General features: G+C 36.3%; 1 protein-coding gene across 12 annotated transcripts in view; it reads left to right on the top strand.

Annotated features, from left to right (window-relative positions):
* Positions 1-25,719, top strand: part of KIAA0825 (KIAA0825 ortholog) — a 402,948-nt gene that overhangs the window by 93,584 nt on the left and 283,645 nt on the right. For 11 of the 12 annotated variants that reach the window (XM_033401054.2, XM_049708409.1, XM_049708413.1 and 8 more), the window contains one exon: positions 18,643-18,804. In XM_033401054.2, the coding sequence (XP_033256945.1) occupies positions 18,643-18,804 (162 nt within the window). Of the gene's footprint in view, positions 1-953; positions 1,739-18,642; positions 18,805-25,719 lie in introns of those variants that run through there. The other variant, XM_049708414.1, reaches the window with a different exon arrangement.

Below are 25,719 nucleotides of genomic sequence, written 5' to 3' on the forward strand. Positions count from 1 at the left end.
ATTGAGGCTCTTTCTCCCTTAGGTCCCTTTGAATTTTAGGTACATGTTTGATGATCATAATCCTTGCAGGCTAGAATCACAGGCATCTTCCACAGAATGTCCTTGCAGTGCCCTACCGCTTTGGACTAATGGTGAGGAAGTCTGGCTCTGAGATATCTAACTCCCTGGAAGTTGCCAAAGATTGCAAAAGGCGGAGTGGACTATTCCTCACTAGGAAGATACCCATATTTGCTTCTCAAGTGGCAGGGCTTTCCTACAGAACCCTTAGGAGAAATCAGAGAGGTTCTTGAATTGGTCTTCTCTAAAGACAACCAAGAAGGGGAATAGGAATGCTTACGGCATGAGCAAGAGCTTAGAAGAGGGAATGAGCTTGTCACATAATGGAGAAGCAGTGTGGGTGCTGTGGAAGAGGTGGAGCAGAGGTGAGAGACTCCCATTAACGAGCTTAGAACAAGGTGAGAACATGCATCCTCATTCACAGGGCAGTGGGGTCTCACGAGGGGCCTTCCCAGTGAAAGAAGAAAGCTAACTTCGTGCCTTCATGAGAGGGGAGGTGGGACCAGAGGAGAGGTGACTCCTCAGCCAAAAGGAAGACCAGAGCATTTCTGACCTAGGTTTACATTGTGGGAATGGGAAGAAAGAGAAAAACCGAGATTTTGAAAATATGTTAAAGTACTTTTACTTTTTGTTCAGTCTTTAGTGTGCCTTTAAACATGTTAAAGCTATGCTAAATTATATATTTCATAAACATTTGAATCTGAAATTTTTTTCTAGGTCATATATATAGATTTTGTGATATCAAATATTTAAGATAGGAAATAAGATGAAAATATTTTTATTACTTAGGTAACCTTTCAGAGTAATAAATTTTCATTATTAAAAAAAATTAAAACCTCAGATATATGTTAAGGAGAAAGTTAAGAACTCATTTCCTTCCCTCAAATCCTGATTCCACAGGGTCACCTCTCTTATTCTTATACTTTGTTGAATATTGTAGAATTTTTTGTATGCACGTATAAGAATTAACATACAAATTTGTATTTTTTCCAATGTGCTTCCAATTAATATTTCATGATCTCCTCCCATGTCAATGCAATCTGTTCTGACATTCTTTTCAGTAGCACCATGATATTCCATTATATAGATGTAGCATAATTTATTTGCATGTGGCTAAATTTAAATTAATCTTATTAGATTGTTGACTCACTGGATTTAGAAATGTCTTAATTTTTTCCTTCCAAAAGCAGTACATGCCCACTATTTCATAAATACACATGTAAATGTGTGTGTGTGTATGTACATATTTGAAGTATATAAAGTAAAAAGTGTTAGGTCTCTTTCACCCTCTCTACCCTTAATCCTACCATCCTAAAGTGATCCCTGTTAATAGCTCGGTGTGTACCCTTCTACGCTTACACACCTGCCTGTGCTGTGTATGTACATTCTACAAATTCCTATGCATATTTTTTTTTTTACTATGTCATGGACCTCTTTTGTATCAATATGTTTTGTTTCGTTTTGTTTTGTTTTGCGGTACGCGGGCCTCTCACTGTTGTGGCCTCTCCCGTTGCGGAGCACAGGCTCCGGACGCTCAGGCTCAGTGGCCATGGCTCACGGGCCCAGCCGCTCCGCGGCATGTGGGATTTTCCCGGACCGGGGCACGAAGCCGTGTCCCCTGCATCGGCAGGCGGACTCTCAACCACTGCGCCACCAGGGAAGCCCTCTTTTGTATCAATATGTATGAAATGCATTATTTTTTTTATAAGCTGCAAGCTATTGTATAATTATTTATTTAATTATTTAATTAACTAGCTCCTGTTGACAGGTGTTAGGATTTCTCCCAGTTTCTTTTCTTTGTATGCCTCTGTGTATATCTTTGAAATCTTTGTTCCTAGAAGAGTTATTCCTGGGCCAAAGAATAAGCTAATGTAAATTTTGATGCGTAAATTCAAATTGCCCTCCAAAACCAATATAGTCAGTTGGTTTTAACTATGCAAATTCAGAAGCATGGATACCTAGATTGATGCATGTTTTCATTTAGACATCAATTCATTAATTATGATTTTGTGTATGTGTTAAAATTCCTGTGCTTGGCTGCCTCCTTCTGGATTATCGAGGCTATTGCTGTTTTGTCAGCTATCCTCTCACTGCTGCAAAAAAACAAAAAAGGCCTGGGGGTGAGGGCAGGGCACTTAATGCTCGATGCCTTATAGCTGTTAGGAGCTTTGGAGCCAGACTTGCTTTGCACTCCAGTTTTGCCACTTGGCATCTTTGTGGCCTTGGATAGGTTGCTTGTATTTTGTGTGTGTCAGTCATTTAATCTCTAAGATGGAGATGATAATAACAAGACCTACCTCATAGTGTCTAAGTATTAATATAGATATTATACATAGTGTCTGGCACAGACTAAGTGCTTTGTTACTATCATTATTTAAAACATATGTAGCAATAATCTGACAGAGTGACTTGCCATCGTATGTTAATACGGTGTTCCTAAACACCAATATATGACAAAAGGCTGCATGTTTGTTATTTTTAAATCAATTTCTCATTGAATACTTCATTTTATCTTTAAAACGCTTCATATAATGACATCTGGAAGGGCTATACTAACTTTAGATATGAACAATAGTAATGAAATAAGACTAAATTAAAATAATAGATATATCTGGATATCTCCTTTGTTTATCATCTTGACTCTGACTGTCACTATGTGTGAATGACTACCTGATCTAGATCCAGCACTGATTCCCCCCCAGAGCTGTGTACTGGTAGAGCTTAATGTCTGTTCATCAGGTCCCTCGGATATTCCACAGGCACTCCACACACAGCATGGACACGCCGGGACTCCTTGTCATTCCCCTGATCTCAGTCCTCTTCCCCAGTCCAAGTTAATGCCACTAAGGATCACTCAAGCAGAAACTATGGCTCATTCTCCCCTTCTACCCCCTCCCCCGCCATCCAAAGAATTACCAAGATTCTACATTTTGCCTCACTACCTAAATATTTTCAAGTCTGTCTCTCCCTCTCCATTCCTGTCATCAAGGAACAATTTAGACCTTTATCATCTCTCATTTGGACTGTTAAAATAGTTTTGTTTCGCTTTTTAATTGAATTTCCTACCCTTATTCTTATTTTCCTCTAAAACATCTGCCAAGCACATCACTGTCAGGAATAAACCCCCAGCTACTTAGTATTAGAAAGCAAGCCTTCCTTGACCTGGCACCTGCCTCCTTCAACCTCATCTCATGGCTCTCTTTACCTCATACTTTTCACTCTCTAGTAACACTGAACGGACAGAAACCCCTGATCATGCTCTGTTGCCTCCCATCTCCTACCCTCTTCCTCCCCTTCTCTGCCTAATTCCCATTGATCCTTTATGACGGCTCATGTGTGATTTCTTCCAGGAAGTTTTCTCTGGGCTAGAGCCCCTAATCCGTGCTCCCACAGCATCTCCATATGCCTTCCTCAAAGCTCTTAGCATATTCTATTAAAATATCTAATTAGGGGTCTGTCTCCCCATATGGATACTAAGTACCTCAAGGGCAAGTATTATTTATTTTCCCCAGCACCCAATCCACTGCCTAACACGCGATAGGAGTTCAATGAATATTTTTTTAACCAAATCATTTTCTTGAAATAAATCAGTATCTAGAGGTATGTTGTAGTAGCCAACTAATCAACTTATTAATTGAGCCCCTACTATTTAAGAAATATTGTGCTAGGATTAATGGGAATTCCAAAAGGCATAAAACCCTTACTTCCCATCTATATTGAGAAATCAAATATGAATATATGAAAAGCTGCTTGGGAGTTATGCAGACAATCACTTTCTGAGAAAGTGATTCCAGCTGGTGGGGGTCGCTCTTGACTTCTGTCCAGGATGAACAAGATGAAATGGAAGTGTGTTGATTACAGAGTAGGCAGGATCTGGAGAGGCAGGAAGACGGTGTTCACTTCCTGGTGCTTTCCTCTAATGCAAAGTAGGGAATGTATACAGAATGGAGGGTTTATCTGGAAGGCACAACAGAAAGAAACCTGGGCCTTGTTTCTCAGTCCTCCTGGCTTCTCCCATCTCATCACTCAACCCAGAGATTTCTGACAAGATGCCTTATTCTGTAGCTCAGTCCTGCCCTCTGCTACCCACCCACACCCCCAGCTCAACTCTGAAACTATCAATAATATTTCTTTTGAGAAAAACGACTTTCCTCCAAGTAATTTTTTTTCGGAAGTTTGAAATCAATTTAAAGCCTAAATTATATTTGGTGTCTTCAAGTGCCTTTGAAACCCACTCGGTACTCAGTAGAGCGTAGGTTCTTCTGTCTCGGTGCAGAAAGAATTCAGTGTGAGGCAGAGCGACAGGTACGGGAAGAGTTTATTAGTATAGGACCCTTGTGAGAGATACAAGTGGGCGGGCAAGGGAGTGCTGCACTAAGAACTTAGCGGACTACAGTTTTCTAATCAAGGAAAAGTGGGGAGAGGAGAAGACCAGCTTCTTCCTCATTCTTGAGTAGACATCATGCTTCCATCATCAGCTCCTCCTCTACATCAGGTGTGTGTGGGGGTTTCTTGTCCCTACCTGGTCAAACTGGGACTGTCATGGCACAATGGAAATGAGCAAAAAGGCAGTAACGTATAGTAAAGTATGGTAAATCATCTTAGGTTTCAGGGTAATGGCACCTTTCCCTATGTTTTTGTCATTAGTGTGCTCAGAGAAGCGTGTCCTAGGAATTATTAACTTACCTTACTGGTCAGGATGTGGGTCTCAGTCCACCATTGTTTTATTGTTCGGGGACATGTCTCATGCTTCTGTTGCATGGTTCTGTGGCTAAGCAAACCTGCTTTCTTGAGTGATCATTGACTTACAGGGCTCTTGCATACATTTTCCTTTACTTATGATCCCTTACTGGGATTAACTATTTAATCACGTACTTTGTCCCTTTACTCTGTCCCTATTACCTTCAAATCTAGGAGGTGAAAAAGACTAAGCTACAAAGCAATATGAGAGGAAAAAAACTTATCATGTCAAATTATCACCAAGTAATTTGTGTAAAACTTTAAGTATATAAGAAATTCAGAGAAGGGAGATTTTAGCGTAAGAAAGAGCAAGCTAGAAACACTATTTGGACTTGAGTTTGGCCTTGAAGGGTATGTAGACCTTGTGTAGGCAGAGGTTAAGGGAAAGAGCTTCCCTTGCAGTTCAGACAGCAATGTGGTGGAGATTTACTGTGACTTGTTGGAGGCCATGAAGAGACCTGTGACTGGCACATAGGAACTAGTCTATAGATTACTGGTGAAAGCATTAGCCAGGACTCTGAGCTTGTGGGTGTCCTTCCATTGTTCTCCCATTACTCCTCTCTGCTTCATATGCAAAAAGCGGGCGGTGGGAGCGGGCGGGGCACTGATTAAAGAAGAATGTGGTAGTTCACACAATAGAAGAAAGCTCTAAACAATTAAACCTCTGGAAGGACAGAAACTGGAAGATTTCTGGAGACCTGAGCAAATGGAACTTAGCTTTCAAGCTGTATTTCATCACTTGTTGTCTTGGTTTCTCCCCATGTGATGACTTCATTCTCAGAACAGTTTCTCCACTCCATAAAGTAGGTGATCCCTGGCAGCTAGCTTCTTGCTTACATCCTGACAACTCCCTGGTACCTCTGTTCAAAATGTCTCAGAGAAGGCCTCTGAACAGGCAAGGGATCAACTCGTTACTAGAAGGGGGAAAAGGGTGCTGGGCAGACAAAAACTAAGGTGTCAAATAAATGGATGACTGAATGCATGACATGATACCTAGCATAAGGGCAGATTACATACAGAGTCTTGAAAACTTGTCTTTGATGTTTAAGTTATACATGGTTGTTGTTAAACGTTTTTGAGCAGAAAAGTAACTTGAGAGAAGTGTTTAAGAAATAGAACTTGTCCAGTGATGTGTAAGATTACCTGAATGGGAGGAGAATATAAGAAAACTGCCTAGAGGACCATTTTCTCTCAGATCTAAGTGTGAATTTTGATGAGAGTTTATCCTGAAGCAAAGCCTTAAACATTGAAAACAGGATGGCTAGGTGGGAGTACAAAAAAAAAAAAAAAAGAGAGGCGATTGAGTAATGGTTCTCAGAGTGTGATTTCTAAATCAGCAGCCGCAACATCACCTGGAGCATGTTAAAAATATAAATTGTCGGGCTTCCCTGGTGGCGCAGTGGTTGAGAGTCCACCTGCTGATGCAGGGGACGCGGGTTCGTGCCCCGGTCTGGGAAGATCCCACATGCCACGGAGCTGCTGGGCCCATGGCCACTGAGCCTACGTTTCCGGAGCCTGTGCTGCGCAACGGGAGAGGCCACAACAGTGAGAGGCCCGCGTACCGAAAAGAAAAAAAAAAAAAAAAAAAAAAGTATATATATATATATATATATATATATATATATATATATATATATATATATATAATTCTCTGGCCCCACCCCAGACTCACTGAATCAGGAGCGTTGGCGGCAGCCTGGCAATCTGTGTGTTAACAGCTCTCCAGGTAATTCTGATGCCTGCTATAGTTTGATCCTAATGTAGCAAGCACATTTAAAAAGCTACTTATGAGCTTTGTGACCTTAAGCAATTTATTTAACCTCTTCATACTTTCAAAGCAGGTGCTAATGTTAGTGCTTTCCTCACAGAGTTTAGAGGATTAGCATAAATGTATGGAAGAATGCTCACAACAGTATCTGGCGCAAAGTAAGCATTATATAATTATTTTCTATTATCATTGATAGCACTTGGTGTTTGAAAGAAAGATACACATAAAAGATGATTCTCAGTGCTGGGTAAAGTTTACATTGTGTCTTGTTGATGGACCAAAATTGTCCATATTATTCTTACATGGATCTTACTGAGTCACGCTGTTCCTAGAAATCACCTCCTGACTCCCATAGTACTTTGTTTTTCAACTGAAATTTAGTGTCATTGCTATTTTTCTTAAAGAGTATTTTCACGTTTGTCCCTCAATGATAAGTAACTTACTTTCTCTGAGCCTCTTTCCTCATTATGGTTTTGGTGAAGGTGAGAAATAACGTATGTATGGTTTTTACCATATATTATGTGTTCAGTAAATGGTAGCTGTTGATTACCCTTATCTCCATTTCATCTTGCCGCTCCTTTTTAAACATTGTTTCTCCCTTTCTTTGTTACCTTGTCTGTGACTGTTTCTCTTTCACATTCTTCCTTCTCTTCTATGGCAGAGGTTTTCTGTTCCATGAAGGGATAGTTAGTATTTTAGGCTTTACAGGCCATACAGTCTCTGTCTTTACTACTCAACTCTGCCATTGTGGCACAGAGCAGCCAGAGACAGTATACGAGTGAATCCGTGTGGCTGTTTTCCAATGGAACTTTGTGCACATTGAAACTTGAATTTCATATAGTTTTCATACGTCATGAAATATTCTCCTTTTAAAAATTTTCCCACCCATTTACAAAGAGAAAAGCCAGACTATACCATAGCTCACAGAGCATACCAAGACAGGCTGTGGGCCTGATTTATCCTACAAACTATAAAGCCCCAATCCCTGTTAGAGGGGACTTTCCCCTTCCACTAATCTCTCACTGCCTTTCCCTCTTTCTCCCTTTCCATCTACTATTTTTTTTTTAATTGAAGTATAGTTAGTTGATTTACAATGTTATCTTAGTTCCAGGTGTACAGCCAAGTGATTCAGTAATATATACATAGCTACATGTGTATATATAGCTGAACATATATGTGTGTGTATATATATTCTTTTTCAGATTCTTTTCCATTATAGGTTATTACAAGATATTGAATATAGTTCCCTGTGCTATACAGTAGGTCCTTGTTGTTTATCTATTAGTAGTGTGTGTCTTTTAATCCCAAACTCCTAACTTATCCCGCCTTCCCCTTCGGTAACCAAAAGTTTGTTTTCTACATCTGTGAGTCTATTTCTGTTTTGTAAATAAGTTCATTTGTATCATTTTGTTTAGATTCCACATATAAGTGATATTATATGATATTTGTCTTTCTCTGTCTGACTTACTTCACTTAGTGTGATAAGCTCTAAGTGCATCCATGTTACTGCAAATGGCATTGTATCATCCTTTTTTATGGCTGAGTAATATTCCATTGTATATATGTACCCCATCTTCTTTATCCATTCATCTGTTGATGGACATTTAGGTTAGTTCCATGTCTTGGCTATTGTAAATAGAGCTGCAATGAACATTGAGGTGCACGTTATCTTTTCATACTAGAGTTTTCGTCTTTTCCAAATATACACCCAGGAGTGGGATTGCTGGATCATATGGTAACTCAATTTTTTTTTTTTTTTTAAGGAACCTCCATACTATTCTCCGTAGTGGCTGCACCAATTTACACTCCCACCAACAGTGTAGGAGGCTTCCCTTTTCTCCACACCCTCTCCAGCATTTATTGTTTGTAGACTTTTTGATGTCTTTCTAGCTACTCTTATCTTCCTTTCTAATTTGTCACAACCGAGGTACCAACAACACTGGGCCCAATGCAATGCAAGTTGAATTCTAAAGTATTTGTGTTTATTGAACAGTTTAATATTTTTTATTATAATATAAAAATCAAAGACAACTAATATTTATATACACAAAGAAAAACCAAGTTCAGTTTAATTTTTCATGTATTTTTTAATTTACTTTTTCCAGTCAAAAGCAATATTTTCATGAAATAAACTGTAACAGAACATCAGAGCCCATTACTGGCCATTTATATCAAAATAGGTTGACAATCAACTCCTGATCATGTCCTCAATTAGTTTTTTATCTGTGGACTTTTCTCAGTTCTGAGTTTTTAATATATATTGAAACTAATGCCTTTTTTCTTGCCTGAAGTTAAATAGTTGAAGAGGGATAAATTTGCTCTGAAGAGACAGGGGTGGCCAAAGGAGCTGATAGTGACTGGTATGAAGCATGGCCCTGACTAGTCACCCCCATGCTACTTTCAGATGCTACTCTGTACCTCTCTCATAACTGTTACCACCAGTGGTGTATGTCACATGGTTGCCTAGTGCATTATACGTACAAGGCAAATCTTTGTTGAGCTAGCAAGTGAAACCCACTTAAAGATTTTTTTCGTAGCTCATGGGCCTTTTGAGGGAAGACAATATAAAAGATGATATTTTCCCAGGGGACTCCAGAGTCTTATTTGAAGTTTGAAGGAGATATGACTTTGCCTTTGTGGCTGAATTAACTATTACTTAGGTGAGGAAGACAGCTAAAAAGGTAAAGTAACTATAAAATTTGCTCGGTGAGGTGCTATCACACCTGGTAAATGGCTTCCCTAAGTCTAGGGCCTGTGCTACTCTCTGTTAGAATAATGAGCTCATGAGTACAGCTTTCTGGGTGGGTACAAGATATTGCTATTATCACCATATCTATCTCCTTTCATATTAACTTTAACATACCTTCATAGGCATTGTAATTTGCCTACCTGATTAAAAAAAAGTGTAAAGAGAATCTTACTCTTTATTTTTTAGTATAAGAGAGGAAAAATGTTCAATCTCTTTTGAAAGGTTATGATTCAATTAGAAAATATATTAGGAAGCATACTCAGCAGGTTAGTCTTAACTTAAATCCATCTTTTTGATGATGGCATATTTTTACGCCAGTGTTAAATTTTTAAAATTAATTTTTAACATGTTATATTAAAAGCTGATAATGTAACATCTCTATCATGGCATATTCTTTTAAAAAGTGAAATATCAACTCTCAGATACAACCTTAGACTATAGTATAAATGAATTGTTAACTCAGTTTAAGATTTTTCTGCAGGTTAATTTTTGGTCATGATAATAGAATGTAACACCTATGATAAGAGCTATAATTAACTGAACTCTAGGAAAATTTGAGACTGAGAAAGGGATATTAGGAAGATATTTCATTAATAATGTGCCATTAGCATACAGTACTTAGAATTTAAACCCTATTTCATTACACTAGAGATGTCTTTTTATTAAGATGTTCTTTAAAAGGGTCAGCATATCTATGTGTTTATAACTGGGAGTTATACCAGCATAAAACAAAAGTCAGCTGGGTACATTTCTCAATTTTGGCTGAATTCAAATGTAAGCCATTCTTTGATTAGCATCTTCAAATAACAGTGACCGCAACAGGAGTCAGATATTCTCTCTCATGTTCTCAGTCAGAAAAACAAAATAAGAAAGAGAGAAAATAGCAGAGGGACAGGAGTATTATACCCTTGGCAAATGAATGAGAAGTCTGATCCCTTGTTAATGTAATACTGACAGCTTCTGCCAGAGAAGATGGAATGGAGTGTGGGAGAATTTTGTTATCATTTAGCAGTACATTTAGGTAACATCCAGTGGAGCCAGTGTTGGCCTGGGAATCATAAAAGGGTAATAATAGAAGCAGTTTCTTTTTAGTTTTTCTCATTGACCCAGAAGAATAGCTTCAAGATGACTTTATCTCCACCCTTTTCAGCCAGTGGTATGTGAAGCAAGGGGAGATTTGCTATGTGAGCCCTTCCAAAGGGAACAGCAAGTCTCCATGTCACGTGGGGGCTTTGCGTGGGTTGTGAGGATTTATTCCAAACACAGTGACTCCCTCTGTCCCTAGGTCTACCTGTCTTTAGACCACGATTACCAATCCTGTCAGTGGATGCAAAATTAAGCATAACAACTATCTTTGCCTGGAACAGTCAGAGAAAGAAGGTATAGCAAATGCAGATATGGGTATACTAGCAATTCAATCTATTCTAATAGAATGATTTGGTCATCGTGTCCCACTATCAAAGCAGTAGCCACTTGGTACTAATCTGTGTGTTTATCTAAATTCATGAGCAGGTAGAGGATTAGTTAGTTATTCCTCAGTTTATTCCCTCGCCTTACCACAGGGCCTGTGTCTTAGTAGGCAGAGAGTTCTCTCTGTAAATGTTTTGAGAACTTTTATCATATGGAAAGAGTGATAAGGAGATTATGAAGTAGAAGCTGGACCAAACCCATTCTTCTTGCAAAGGGAAGTAGACATTTCTAGAAGCTACAGTTCTCCTCAGGGGGAGGAAGACCCTGAGGCCTGCTCATCTGACTTCTCATCAGGTTAGGCACACCAAGGCAGAGGGCCTTAACCAGGTTATCAATGAGGCCCTAAGACCTCAGTGGATCAGGGAACCTCCTGGAATCATATGCCATTCTTTCTATGAGCATAGGTGCATAGCTTATATTAGCCCCTAAAAATGATGATGACCACACACACATGAAAATAAAACCAGTGTTTTGAAGGGTTGACATAGCAAAGAAGCAGTGGAAGGTCTTGGAGTGGAGCTACCATTCAATTTCATGCATGTTCAAGCTTAGAGATGGACCTATTAAATAATAGTGATATTTAAAGTATTTTACAGTGAAATAGGTCTTTGATATAATGTTTATGGTTCTTACTCCCCAAAGTATTTCCTGTTAAAAATTGACATACAACAGTTAATGTTAAACTCATTTAATATTAGTATTTTACTAAAGAAGCTTGCTTATGGTAGGGGAAAAAGCCAAACGAAATGAGTTAAAAACAGTTGGTGTTGTCTCTGACGCTCACCAGTATGTATCATCCACTATGATGGATAATGGGAATGCAGTAAAGAGGGAAAAAATCTCTGCCTTTCAGATTAAAGTTGCAGGAGACAACTCCCAAACTAATTATTATAAATGACACAGTAAGTGCTAAAATAAAGATATGTGCAGGGTAAAATAGGGAGGAACATGGAGAATAGGAAACTAAGCTGGCCTAGGATATGAGGGCAGGCTTCTCAGAGGAGGTGGTAATATCACACACTTATACAGCCCTTATTACCTCTCAGGAACTGTTCTAACATGTTAACTCAGTTAAAACTTATACACTATTGAGGCATAGAGAGACTAAATAACTTCCTAAAAGTCACACAACTAGTAGGAAGCAGTGGCAGAATTTGAACCCAGACCCTCTGGTTCATAATTCCATGTGTTAGTTACCCCATTGTGCTACCTCTTGTGCCTCACGTAGTGGTGCTAGAAATAGCAGTATGCCCCATAATAAAACATGGGGGAAGAAACAAAAGTAGGGAAAGAGCAAAAGAGAAGGGGTGTCCAACTTCCAGCTTCTAAGAGTTAAACATTTCCTGAATTCACTTTCAGATTCATTTACCTTTTTGAGGCTCAGCTTTCCCTATAGTTCCTTCTGCATCCTCTCACCATATAGAAGAAGGGTCCTGACACTTAACTGTGGGGTATCAAAAGGTCTATGTATTCATTGTGTCTGGTTACACTTTCACTCAACTTCAAAGTTATTCACTTCCTCCTTTTAATCATTAATTGACTTGCTCATTCATTTACTCAATTTATCTTAAAGTTTTACCCTGTTTGTTTTGGGTAGTACATATGGAAGCTTCCTTGAAAGAGATAAAAATAATAAATTCAGTTTGGAAAACTAAGGTGGAAATATTCTTTGTCTTTACCTCAAATGCTTTCCTAGTCATATAAATTTGAAAAATAACGAAAAGTTACAAAAATAATGCCATAGAAAGGGGGATAAACAGCTTCAATTTCTTCTTAGTGTATGTGACAAAAAAGCAATGCCTGCAGGTCCTTCATGATTTCCATCTACTGACGAGGCTCCTGTAACAAAGAAGGGCCTTAGTGTTTACGTTCTGTTCCTTCCCCTGCTGTGTGGCTCCTTGGAAGCAGGCGCTCAAGAAGGCACAGGGCTCCTTCAGGCCACTAGAACACAACAGTGTGCTCCAAAGCCCCACCTGCTCTCAGAAAGTGACTTGGGTACTAGGAAAAGTACAGCTTGTTATTTGTTCCTAAGCAATCTCTGCTGACTTCTTATTGTAAGACTGTTAAAAAGTTCTCTTTACTGGAACAAATATCTTCCATTTGGATTATGTCATGAATTTCATCTGGAATAATGAGACTTTCAATAGCTTTTGTGTGTCACCTCTTTTTTACATCACTTGTCTGGTGGCATCAAGAATACTTCCTCACTGAAAATGGATCCATTTACAGTCAATAATAGGGTGGCTAGTGTTCGTTTTTCTTGGGAAAACTAAAATGTGCACCTTTTATCCTATTATACTGATCCACCAGCTTCAGATTATCTGATTTTCTAGCTTCTCATTTTCTCATGTATCTTAATGCTATTATTAACAAGAATTCTGTTGCTAATGGTTTTGGAAAATAATATGTGTACTTTCAGCCACAACCCACATTTTTATGTTCTGTCTGATTTAGCTGGACTTTGATATTTATTCCAAAAGCTGCTTTGTTGTAGATCAAATGTGAGAAGCTTTAATGTCCCTCTAGATTTATTTTCAGTGTCCCTATTTTTGCTACAAGATAATGGAGTTAATATTCCAACTATTAGTTACTGGGTGAAAAACACTTCTAAGTATATAATTTATAGTATTATATATTCTTTATAAGTGATATATCTATATGTGTGTGTGTGTATGTATAAATATATATAGAGAGAGAGACAGAGACAGGAGGCAGAGAGACAGAGAGAAGAGATTCTCTATTTTGTTAAGATAACAGTTCTATGAATATCTGTGCATTTTTTAGTGGTGGAATTTTTTTCTAAAATATAATTTTATTTTTAAACACAGAAAAATTGTGTGTTAGTCAGTTATATCAACATGCTTTATCAAGTTTCCACATCATCATTGTTTTTATATCTTTTTGCACACATTTTCTTTTTTAGAAATAATTTTAAAATTTATTTTGTCAAACAAAATACTAAAAAGAATGTGTATATAATACTGTAATTATTTGTCTATTTATTTATTGACTTATATCTTTAAATATTTATTGTTTTGAAGAATGCATCTTAGGATTAGGTATGAAATCTTTCTTTGTTTTATATTTCTTTCTTTGTTAGATATTTCTAGGGATTTCATACATTTATTTTTTTAACTAGTATTTTTGAGTGTCTACTTTGTGCTGGGTTCTTAAGATACTATAATGAATAAACTGGACGTAGTCTATGGACTCAAGGAAATCATTTTACATTCGTGATGAGTGTGCCTAAAGAACTCTAACTATTCTTTAGGTGTTTTTTCTAGGAGCAGTTCTACCTTTGCCCAGAGCAAATATCTAGATAAATAATAATTTATCTTAGAAATTCCCTACAGACATTCCATATTTCTTCCAGAAATGAAAAAAAAAAATCATAAATACATTTCTTGACCATGGAAAAAGTAAAGGGTTTTGTTTTGTTTTGTTTTTAATAGTTACTGATGTTTTATACAATAGCACCTCTTTGGTTGACTTGCTAAGACCAAAATCCATTTTCTGATGCCTAGAGAGTGATTTTCAACCACAGGGGTTTTTAACTGGAGTTCATGGATCCCTCAGGGAGTGGTCTCAAACTTTCCTGTGCAGAAAACTCACCTGGGGCACTTGCTTAAAAGGGATCTGGAGATGACCTAGGGATTTGCATTTTTAATAAAACACAAAGTCCTGGACCATGCTGCCCTATGACAACCATGCATGGACTTCAGGTGGTTCTGTTTAGCCCTGAAACTATGACTACTTGAATTTTTTTCAATAAGAGTGTCTACAAGGATTTAGAAGACTTTCATTAGTTTTTCAAAGGAGTCTGAAAAATACCATGATTCTATTAGGAACAACAGTTTATAAGTGGAAAAGGGCAGCAACAAGAACCCACAGTGAAAGGCCTGACAATAGGGGGAAACACTACAAAGCAGCTATAAATACTCAAGTGGGACTGTAATCCAGAGCAGTGTCCCCTAAGCAGTTTGAGAAATTCTAGAAGTTAATAGATATGTCAGTAAACCAGTGTTCATTGGTCAAAAAAGTTTGAGAAACATTAAGTTTTTAATTTTTTTAACTTTATTATAGAAGTGAATAGACTTTATTTTACTAATTTGCACTGTGAATCACTTAAAAGAATTGTTAGTATGTAGTAATTCCCAAACCTATTTGATCACAGAACACTTTTCGAATGATTGTCATTTTGAGAAGTGCCCTTTAACAGAGGGACAGACATTAGTCCCTGAGTGCAGCACAAAAATAAGTAACTTTAGGGCTTCCCTGGTGGTGCAGTGCTTGAGAGTCCGCCTGCCAATGCAGGGGACACGGGTTCGTGCCCCAGTCCGGGAAGATCCCACATGCCGCGGAGCGGCTGGGCCCAGTGAGCCATGGCCGCTGAGCCTGCGCGTCCGGAGCCTGTGCTCCGCAACGGGAGAGGCCACAACAGTGAGAGGCCCGCGTACCGCAAAAAAAAAAGTAACTTTCCTTGTAACCTTGTCATGAAGGAAAATTTCAATTGTGTTCTAAATACTCCGAATAATAGAATAGCAGAGAATTTTATATTTTAGAAAAAAGTTTTATTAAAAATATATAGAGAGGAAAAAACCTCAGCTATCTAGTTATTATTTACATGAATTTATTCATTGTTAGTTGATGGTGAATTTAAATAATGTCTTGCTCTAAAATGGAAACTTAGATTTTTTCTTTATAATTTTCTTGGGATTTAGGAGAAGTTTGTATTTCCTAAGAATCATAGAGCTCATTCTATAATAAAACAACAATCCTTATTTCATGTATTTTATAACAATGATTGGTACCCAGCAAAACATATTTGCCTGTGTGTATACAGATATGTCCAAAATTTCTTGAAGCGAGACAGTTCTACAGTGATTTAAAAAAAAAAAAAAAAAGGTAAAGACCAGATTGGCTTAACACGGGAAGGCAAACTCCTGGATTGATTGTATCCAGATAAGAATTTAATCTTGAAAGAAGGACAAGGAGATTAATTTAGTGAAGACAAAAGTAAAGGGAGCTCCTGCGTGGGGAAACCCTTTCCTAGTGTGATTAACGGTGAAAAGTCTAAGGAACAGAAAAATAGGTATGCTTGGGCAGAAAGAAATCATGAGCTGAAGTGTGATGATTAAAACAAGTCCTGTGAGATGCTGTGTGGGAAAATAAAAGAAATAAGTTTGGGAAATTCTATTTCATCCTTTGTGTTTTACTTTACTTCAATTGGACTTTCACAAAATGAATTCATCACAAATTATTTTCCCCATAAGTTAACCCTCAAGATGCACCTTGGGAGAATGCTGAGCTAGTAGTAATAGGAAATAAGAACTACTAATTAATGGACCTGTATCATAATCATTGCTTTTCGGGGACAAAATGATTAGATTTAGGTCATACATATTATTCTATCCTCTTTCATTATTACGTTATAATGATTCGTGGATTGAAATAGATTTGCCTTTCAATATTGTTACATTTCTGGATCCTTCTAAATCCAGGTCATGAAGGTAAGACCTTTTCAAGTATAATCCTCCAACCTTACATTTTTTTTTTTTTTTTTGGTACGCGGGCCTCTCACTGTTGTGGCCTCTCCCGTTGCGGAGCACAGGCTCCGGACTCGCAGCCTCAGTGGCCATGGCTCACGGGCCTAGCCGCTCCGCGGCATGTGGGATCTTCCCGGACCGGGGCACGAACCCGTGTCCCCTGCATCGGCAGGTGGACTCTCAACCACTGCGCCACCAGGGAAGCCCCAACCCTACATATTTTTAAACAAGTAGCACTGTTAGGTCATATATATATCTATGCATAATTCTCAGAGATTTGGGGGGGTGGCTTTTTTCTTACTTTGTAAACATTCACAATATTTCCAATTTAGAATTGAGCTACACAAAACCTAGGTTTAATTTCCAGCCAAACTATTAAAGAATTAGGAAGAATTCTTAAAGTTTTTGAAAATTTGCCTTATAAACAACCTGGTTCCAAAAAGAACATCTTTATGATTTAGAAGGTTAGACCAGCCTCCATCTACAGGCCAAATGAGAATCAAGCAACAGCTAAGTGAATCATAATATATTTGTTCTCCTTTCTTTTCGTTTTTGGGTCATGATTTTAATGGCAAAACCTTAGTTATACATGATGATTGTACACGCTTGTGTTCTCTGGCATGCCTATGGGAGACTAGTAGATGTGAGTAGGGCTATTTAGAGATAGACTTTAATATATGTGGGGTTAGCATCAATGTAGAGGTGAAACAGTTTTTGTAAATACTTAAAGATTTTTTTAAGCATTTTTTTACTCTTTAAGAACGGGACTAAATTCCACAGTTTAAGTTGGCTGACTGGTCTCTCTCATACTATCTGCAAATATACCATGACATTTTTGGTCTTACATCATATGAAAGACTGTATCACATGGCTACAAATTTGATACCAATATTTTAAAGTTTCAGTTAAGCAAGTGGATAACCCATAAAATTGTTACATTTCTGGAAACTTCCTTCTAAATCTGTGTGACAAAGGTAATCTTTTCCTTACATGGAATCACCAGACCTTATATCATTTCTAAGTAGCACTCAGTATTTTCTCTACAAAGGCACTTTAAATGCTTACTTTCTAAGAGTTTACAAATTTTCCATTTTGTAATTTAGCCTCAAGACATTTCCTACATACATGTTTTAAGAAGTGGCAATCAAAAAGGAAGGATTTTTTTTTTTAATCCTTGAAAATTTGGTCAAAAGTACCATTTAGTGAGGTCAGTCTTTTCTCCGTACTCTTAAGGAGTATAAGTTTTTTTTTTTTAATCATATTAAAATGCTAGTGTGACAACAATTAATGTCATTATGAGGGAAAAAAATCAATCTTTTGAGTTGTATTGTTCTTAGGAAAGCAATAGATATCATAATTATTTAGACAAAAGTTATTTTTAATTATGATTTCATGAATAATATAATCTAGATTCAATAAATTAACTTGCTTCTTTTTATTGATCTAGGAACAACACTTTTAAGGTCTTGAAGACTTATATCCTTTATCTAGTCTTTTTTTCTTTTAAATTTTTATTTTAATTTCACACTTTAAAAAATATCAGATTCCCCAAAAGTTAATGTTTTACCACATTTCCAAATTTGCATTCTCTTTCCCACTTAAAACAATTTCTCTTTCTGAACTGAGAATAAATCAAAAGTATTTACCCTTATGTACTTCAGTGTGCATTTCTTAAGAACAAGGGCATTCTTTTTCATAACCACAGTATAGTTGTCTAAATCAGAAAATTAATAGTCATGCAGTAATAGCATTAGTTTGTAGATCTTACTTAGATTTCATCAAATTACCCTAATAATGTCCTTTATAATAAGATAAAGTAAAATGCTGATCATGTATTGATTTCAGTTGTCATGTCTTTTTAGATTCCTTTTGACTAGAACATTTCCTAGTCTTTGTGTTTCCTGACATGACACTTTTGAAGAGTACAGACCAGCTATTTTGTAGAAAGTCCCTCAGTTTAGGTTTGTCTGATATTTCCTTGTGACTAGATTCAAATTATGCCAGACCTTAAAAAAACAGAATTGTATAAGATGTGATTTTATAACGACAAATCACATTCCTGTTAATAACTCTGAGATTTAATATATTATTTAATTGTCATGTTTGCATCAAACAGTATACTTATCTCCAGATTCCCGGGTGGGGGGGGGAAACTCTCCCAGGAGATTTTGTATGTATTTACTAAAGAACAAACTTGGTTTAATTATTAAGGATCTTGTTAGTTTTGATGATTTAAGGAATCATTGATTATTCTAATATTGAATGAGAAAACACATAACATGTTCAACAGTATTGATCTGCTCTTTTCACAGTTACTCCTGAATGCCCACAGAAAGGAAGAAATGTTTTCCTCTCCTTAGATGAACTCGAGTTCTTATCACAGCTCATAAAATCCTTTTTGAAGTTGGAACAAAGTATTCAGGAATTATTTGAAGAAATATTTTTATGGCTCAAGACACCCAGGAATACTTCAGGTAGTATGCTCTTCTGCAAATCTATAATTCTGTTTTTGCTTCCTGCTATTAAATCTATACCATTACCTGAAAAAACGAAAATACAGGACAGAATTCTTTAAATAAATATTAACTATAAAGCATACCATGAAATTACATTTTTATCCCTTATACATTGTAAATTCCATAGTTTTAATTGGAAAGCATCATAAGTCAATTTTGGATAATTGTCTTTAGTTAAAATACGATCAAAAAAAAAATTTTTTTTAACTCAAAGAAACACAGCCTGGCCTTTGGAAATATCAAGGAGACCGGATGGTCTAGTAGCTCCTCTTTTGCCGCTAGCAGCCTGATGACCTTGAGCAAAATATTTAGTTTCCTTAGACGACCAGTTTCTCATCTTTAAAATGATGATGTAAGACTAAGTTAATTTTCTCTTTATTTTCTTTCAGTATTAAGTGCTTTAGATTCCAATATATTATGTAGGGTTGTGAAAATTAAATGATTTAGTGAATGTAAAATATTTAAAAGAATGTCTAGCATATCATAAACAATAAATGTGAGTTGTTACAATTGTAATTATAATTATACAATATGTTGTTTTTAGTTAGTCTCAACAAAATCCTTTTAAAGAAAACTGTGCCATGTGTGTTCAAATAATGTTTCTAACAATTCAGAGGCATAATGGTTAAGACATGTTCTCTGTTTTCATATCTATATTTATAAAGATTTTCATCTATATCAGAGTGGACTATACAAAGTTCTCTTTTACATAATACCACATATTTTAAGGAGAGTAAATTTGAATAGTGGCTGCATTTGCAAAACAAAGTGAAGGAAGCAAGTGATTAAAACTCAATCTGCAAATTTCAAAACCTGATTTCTTAGTGAAAATTACATGTAGTTTAATATATTTACTTCTGTATTTCTTTATTTACCTAGCCTGGGTAAATACTGTTAGAAAAGTTAAAGGATTGGAGTTTGTTTTATATTAAGCATAGGTTACTGGCCTTCTACGTTTCAGGTTAAGTTTAAGCAGCACTATTAAATTATAAAATAAATAATGTAGATTGTTTTTTCCAAATTTGGATATAATTTGAAGAAAAATGAGTGTGGAATATAGATTTCTGAATCTGACAAAAAAATCAAATGGGAAAATAATAAAAACATAGGACAGATAATATGAAAATTAAAAGATGGAATGAAAAAGTCGATTTATTAGTAGGTAATGTGAGCCCTAGAGGGTCTTCTAGATGGAACTAACTGGATCAAAGAGAGATCTGAATAGAGAAATATGATGTCCTAATTTTTGACAAAAATTTATTGGTGCCACAAGCAGTTGACGCTTGGTGTTGGTACTCATCCATCATACCCGGCTAAGATTTGGCGTCTCTCATCCACATCTCTAGCAGATCTTTTCTGAGGTGTGGATCAAAAAACAGTGAACTCCAAAGCATCTAGACCCCTATCCATTTGGTTTCATCTTGTATTGGTCCTAGGCCAGGCCCTTGAGAAATAGCTCATTCTGAGAACTTTATTCCTCTTAAGAGCAGCGTAAATTCAAAACTAGAGTTGTGTTAGAGAGGTATTCTAAAGATACAAAAGTTAAATAGCCAAGAACTGAAGCAAAGAGTTGACACACTGATTTCAAGAAAAAAGGAGAAAAAGAAAAAGCTGGTTCAACTGCACTGGATTGAGATCAAACAATGTTGAGACTTGCCAATGCTGTGTATTTGAGAGCAAAAGTTATGATTATTGAATAAAATCAACAGAGAAAACATATAATTATGCCACAATATACAGTCTTACCCCAAATTTTTCATCATATAAGCAGCATGGCAGATAAAAGCAACTTCAGTATCACATTAATAATAGTGTACTATAGAAACACATTTGTGGATTATCAAACATAGTAAGTGGAAGGAAATTTGAAGGACAGCTGTAAGAAATGTCTAAGTATTAGAACATCCTCTTGTGATATGTGTTCTTCATCCATATATTTTTGTAACAAAGCCAAGATTTAATCTGCCATAATTTTATGTAAATGGATCCCTGAAAAGAATGATCTTGAGGGAAATTGTCAAGAAAAATCTTAAATGGTTTATTCAGGGTAGCCACGTTAGTCAATTCTTATCAAAAGCCTTGGTTTCTTAAATCAGGAAGGAAAAGATTTCTTGAATGATTAAAGAAACCAAATGAATCTCAAGTTATCCTGATAGTTAATGTTTTGCTTAGAAATCTTGTGTGGGAGAGGCTGGGGAGAAAAAAGATCAAGTCATTTGGTTATTGGTGTATTTGTTTTGATTGGAACATATTTTGCTAATAAATCCTGGAAGGAATTGTGTAGTATGTCTATGTAACCAAAACAATGTGATGAAAAGTAAGGTGTTTTTTTTTTTTCATTGTCCAGATGTTTTAAAAATATCCAGGTGCTTAACATCACATAGAGAAAATATAAAGATGATTAACCAAATGTTTTACTTTTTACTTTGAAGTTTACTACTATAATGTAGATTTGGCCAACTTGGCAGTGCTTTTAGGAATTTGAATACAACGCAATAGATTTTGTAGAGACACAAGAAATATTTTCTGAGAAAGAAAAGATATTTAGTTATTATATTTATTTGCTTTTGTTTGGTCATGATTGGATGGTTTTCTAATTTGGTCATTTCAGAAAAATGATAGGACATTATTTCACTGTTATGGGATCTTACTGTATTTCTTTTAGGATTATCTTATCTTATGGAGTGGACTCGGGTTTGATTTATGGGGCACTTCTAATACTCCTTCAGAATAAAGCTGTTCTTCGGGCAGTTCCTCAAATTTTCCAAAGGTGGCATCTGAGATTTATCTAAACCAGGAGGTTTCTTGGCCCTCATTTTTCTTTAGCCCCAGCAATGACAAAAAGCAATGGCTGCTTCAATTGGATGTAAGAAGAACACTTAGGGTTTGTCTCAGAAGAATCAAAGATTTCAGATCTTCTGAAAGATTGTTTGTACTCTTAGGGGGTCTTAAGAGGGGTCAAATGGCTTCTAAGAGTTCCTTAGCTAGATGGTTAAGGGATTGTATTAGGGAGGCGTATGTAGTTAAGGTAAAGAGGCTCCTAGGGTTTGTAAAGCTCATTACACTAGGACTTTAGCTGTTTCTTGGGCAGAGAGGTCGAAGGCTTCCACATTGGAAATTTGCAAGGTGGCCACCTGGGCTTCTCTTCATACTTTTTCATAGTATTATCTCTTGGATGTAGTCTCTTCTACAAATTCAGCTTTTGGTGGGAGGTTGCTTGTGAGCCAGAAAAGAACAGTAAAGAAAAGAGAGACTTGTAGTTCTCACTTAGAGCTGCCAACAAGGCAAGTTGCTTTGTAGTGCACACAATGGGAGCCTATGAAGACCAATTTGGGTGTGAAAGTGGATGTCACAGGGAAGTACTGCCAACCTCTACTCTCTATGAAAGAAAACGGCAGTGTGGAAACTAACCAGAAGTGTAAAATGAACCACAGCGAACTCCATAGGCAGAGGCTGCTCAGCAGCTGGCATTCCTGTGACCCTCTGCCCTACTCTACTGAGGTCCTTAGTCTGGGCACGCTCTTAAAGAAACCAGTGTTGACTGCATGCAAATAACTATGTTTCAGAACGATGAGCCAAAAATGGGCTACCTTCTCTAGACAATGCTAATAAGTGTATAGAATGTCCAATATATTTTTAAATAGGTGAAATAATTTGTTAAATGTTCAAGGAGCTCATAAAGTTTGACAATGCCAAATTTTGAAATTGACCATTTTGAATTCCAAACAAATATAAAAATGCCACAATTCGTTAAAATCGTGAGATATCTTATTAGTCTAGATTCAGTGTTACTAATCCTGCCTTAAAATAATCCCTTTGGCTTCTCTGTATAGGATTAAATTTTTAAAAATGTTTTTAATTTGGAGGGGAAGATTATATTATACAGGTTATCATAATTGCTCAATAATTCTTTTTCTATCTTACTATAGAATTGCTCACCAGCAAAAGAAGGCTTGGGAAGCTTATCTTATTTTTTAGTTCATCTTGAAAATAGGTAGATGGTGTGTGTAAACATCAAAGCCCATTACTTTGAGTGAATAAGCAGAATGTATTTGGGAATGAAATGATAAATATAAGATAATTAACCTTTTTTATAAGTTTTAAACTATAGTTACACAATGGCAAATAGTTAGTTCCAAGAATAGACCTGCAAAGCTTGTGCTTTGAATTAATGTTATTTTTCCAGGGTGAATACCTTTTACATCAACTATTTTTATGACCTATCTGTAGAAAAGTAAAGTGACATTAAGAATCCAAGTGTTTCCTCTTCATGTCATTGACAACTTGATCTTTATTATTTTTTTCTTCTTTAAAACTATTTTCCAATAATAGTCCAGGCATGTAGTAAAACTTTTAAATAGGATAAAAGAATATATGGTTAAAATTAAGTATTTTTCCACTCCATTTGTCTAGTTTCCCTTTCCAAAGGCAACTACTTCCATATATATCCCCATGTTAAAATAACACCAAATATTGTCCTACTATACAGAGATTCTTTTTTTTATGAACAATTATCTAGAAACACCCCATATTCAGAAAAACAGCTGAATAGTTTTCTATTGGTGCATGTACCATAATTTAATCAGCTACTCATTAATAGACACATAGGGTTGTTTTTTCCTCTTCATTTGCTTCCACAAACAATGATATGGCAAATTTACTTGAAGTATGTCTTATATGTCCTCATGTATATCTGGACAGTAAGTTACTAAGGTGGAAATGCCAAGTAAAAAGGAATGGTCACAGAGAGGATGAAAAGACAAAACGTAGACTGAGAAAGACATTTGCAAAATACATATCTGATAAAGACCTTGTATCCAAAATATACAAAGAACTCTTAAAATTCAACAGGAAAACAAAAAACTCAATTTAAAAATGAGCAAAAGATCTGGAGAGCTCACCAAAGAAGATATACAGATGGCAAATAAGCATATGAAAAGATGCTCAGCATCGTATGTCATCAGAGAAAGGCAAATTGAAACAAGGAGTTACCATTACACTCCTACTAGAGTGGCCGAAACCCAGAACACTAACACCACCAAATTCTGGCAAGGATGTGAAGCAACAGGAACCCTCATTCATTGCTAATAGGAACGTAAAATAGTACAGTCTCTTTGGAAGACTGTGTGGTTGTTATCTCATAAAGCTAAACCTTGCCTTATGTGATCTAGTAATCACACTCCTAGGTATTTATGCAAATGAGTTGAGAACTTATGTCCACACAAAAACCAGCACATGAATGTTTACAGCAGTTTTATTCAAAATTGCCAAAATTTGGAAGCAGCCAAGATGTCCTTCAGTAGGTCAATGGATAAACTGTGGTATGCCAATACAATGGAATATTATTCATTGATTTAAAAAAAAGAGATATCAAGCTACACAAAACGTGGAGGAAACTTAAATGAATATTGCTAGGTGAAAGAAGTCAATCTGAGAAGCCTGCATACTATATGACTCCAACTATAAGATATCCTAGGAAAAGCAAAAGTATAGAGACAGTAAAAGATCAGTGGTTGCTAAGGAGGGTGAGGAGTGGGATTTTTAGAGCAGTGAAATTAATCTGTGTGATAATAATGGTGGATGCATGACACTATGCACTTGGCAAAGCCATAGAACTGCACCACGCAAAAAATGAATCCTAACGCAAATTATGGACTTTAGTTAATAGTAATCTATCAATATTGGTTCATCAATTGTAACAAATATCCCACACCAATGTAAGATGTTAACAATAGGGGAAACTGAGGGCAGGGGGAGAGGGAGTATATGGGGACTCTGTACTTTCTGCTCAATTTTTTCTAAAAAGCTAAAACTGCTCAAAAAGCTAAAGTCTATTAATTTTTTTTAAAGCTATGGACATTGAGAGAGAGTTACAAGCCAGTTTTTCATATCCAGTTCAATTAACAATATTTTTGTTATGCAGAATTGTTTTATGGCTTCTGTGTCCTTCTGAAAAGTCTCTTATCTTGTATCTTTTGGGAAAAAAATTCCATATTTTCTTTAATAGACTTATAGTTTCATTTTTCTTTATTTAAAAATCTGCTTAATCTGGATTTTATTTCAGTATTGAGATTCATCCTTATTAATAACACTAGCTTCTGCAAAAGATGTAATAAAATGCAAGTCATAGAGAAAGCATTTTAGGTTAAATGGTATAACACTGATCTAAAACCTTGTCTATGTTGTCATGTGTGTTGAGAAATGAAGCAGGATTCCTCAACTGCAGTCCACGGCCCCTTGAGGATCGTGAACGTGCTTTACAAGAGGGCCTGGGAATCTCCAATAGCACGTGTGAGTGTGTGTGCGTGCACACAGTCATATTGTGCATTTTGGATGAAGTGTTCTGTCACTTTAATCAAGTTCTATGAAGTGTTCAGAAATCCAAAGTGATTAAGAAACACTAGAGTTGGGGGAAATTTTTCCTCAGAATTAACTCTGATAACATTTCTCAAAAGGTTGTTGTTATCGCTTACCAAATGGAATATTTACCTTTTGAGAGAATGTTTCTGTGGATTGTGTTACTTACGAATCATTCATGATTAAGCTCATAGAACCATATTTAGAAAAAACAAACAAATATCCCACAATTTTCTAGATGACTATATTTGTCAGAAGCCCTGCCGATAAGAATCACTGATATTTGGAGATTTGTTTGCCCAGGATATAAGGAGAAACAGACTCTTAAGATTATTAAAATAAAAGAAAAATTAATCGTGCTATATAATTCGTCATCATATATCAAGTCTAAGCAAAACCAAAATATAATTGCTAAGTCATTCATATTGAATTAAACTATAATTAATAGAACCATAATAGAAAATGGAAGGATCTCTTCGGCATATTTATTCATTACATTTTTGTAGATCTGTATTT

The sequence above is a fragment of the Orcinus orca genome, chromosome 3 (assembly GCF_937001465.1).
Source record: "Orcinus orca chromosome 3, mOrcOrc1.1, whole genome shotgun sequence".
Classification (NCBI taxonomy): Eukaryota; Metazoa; Chordata; class Mammalia; order Artiodactyla; family Delphinidae; genus Orcinus; species Orcinus orca.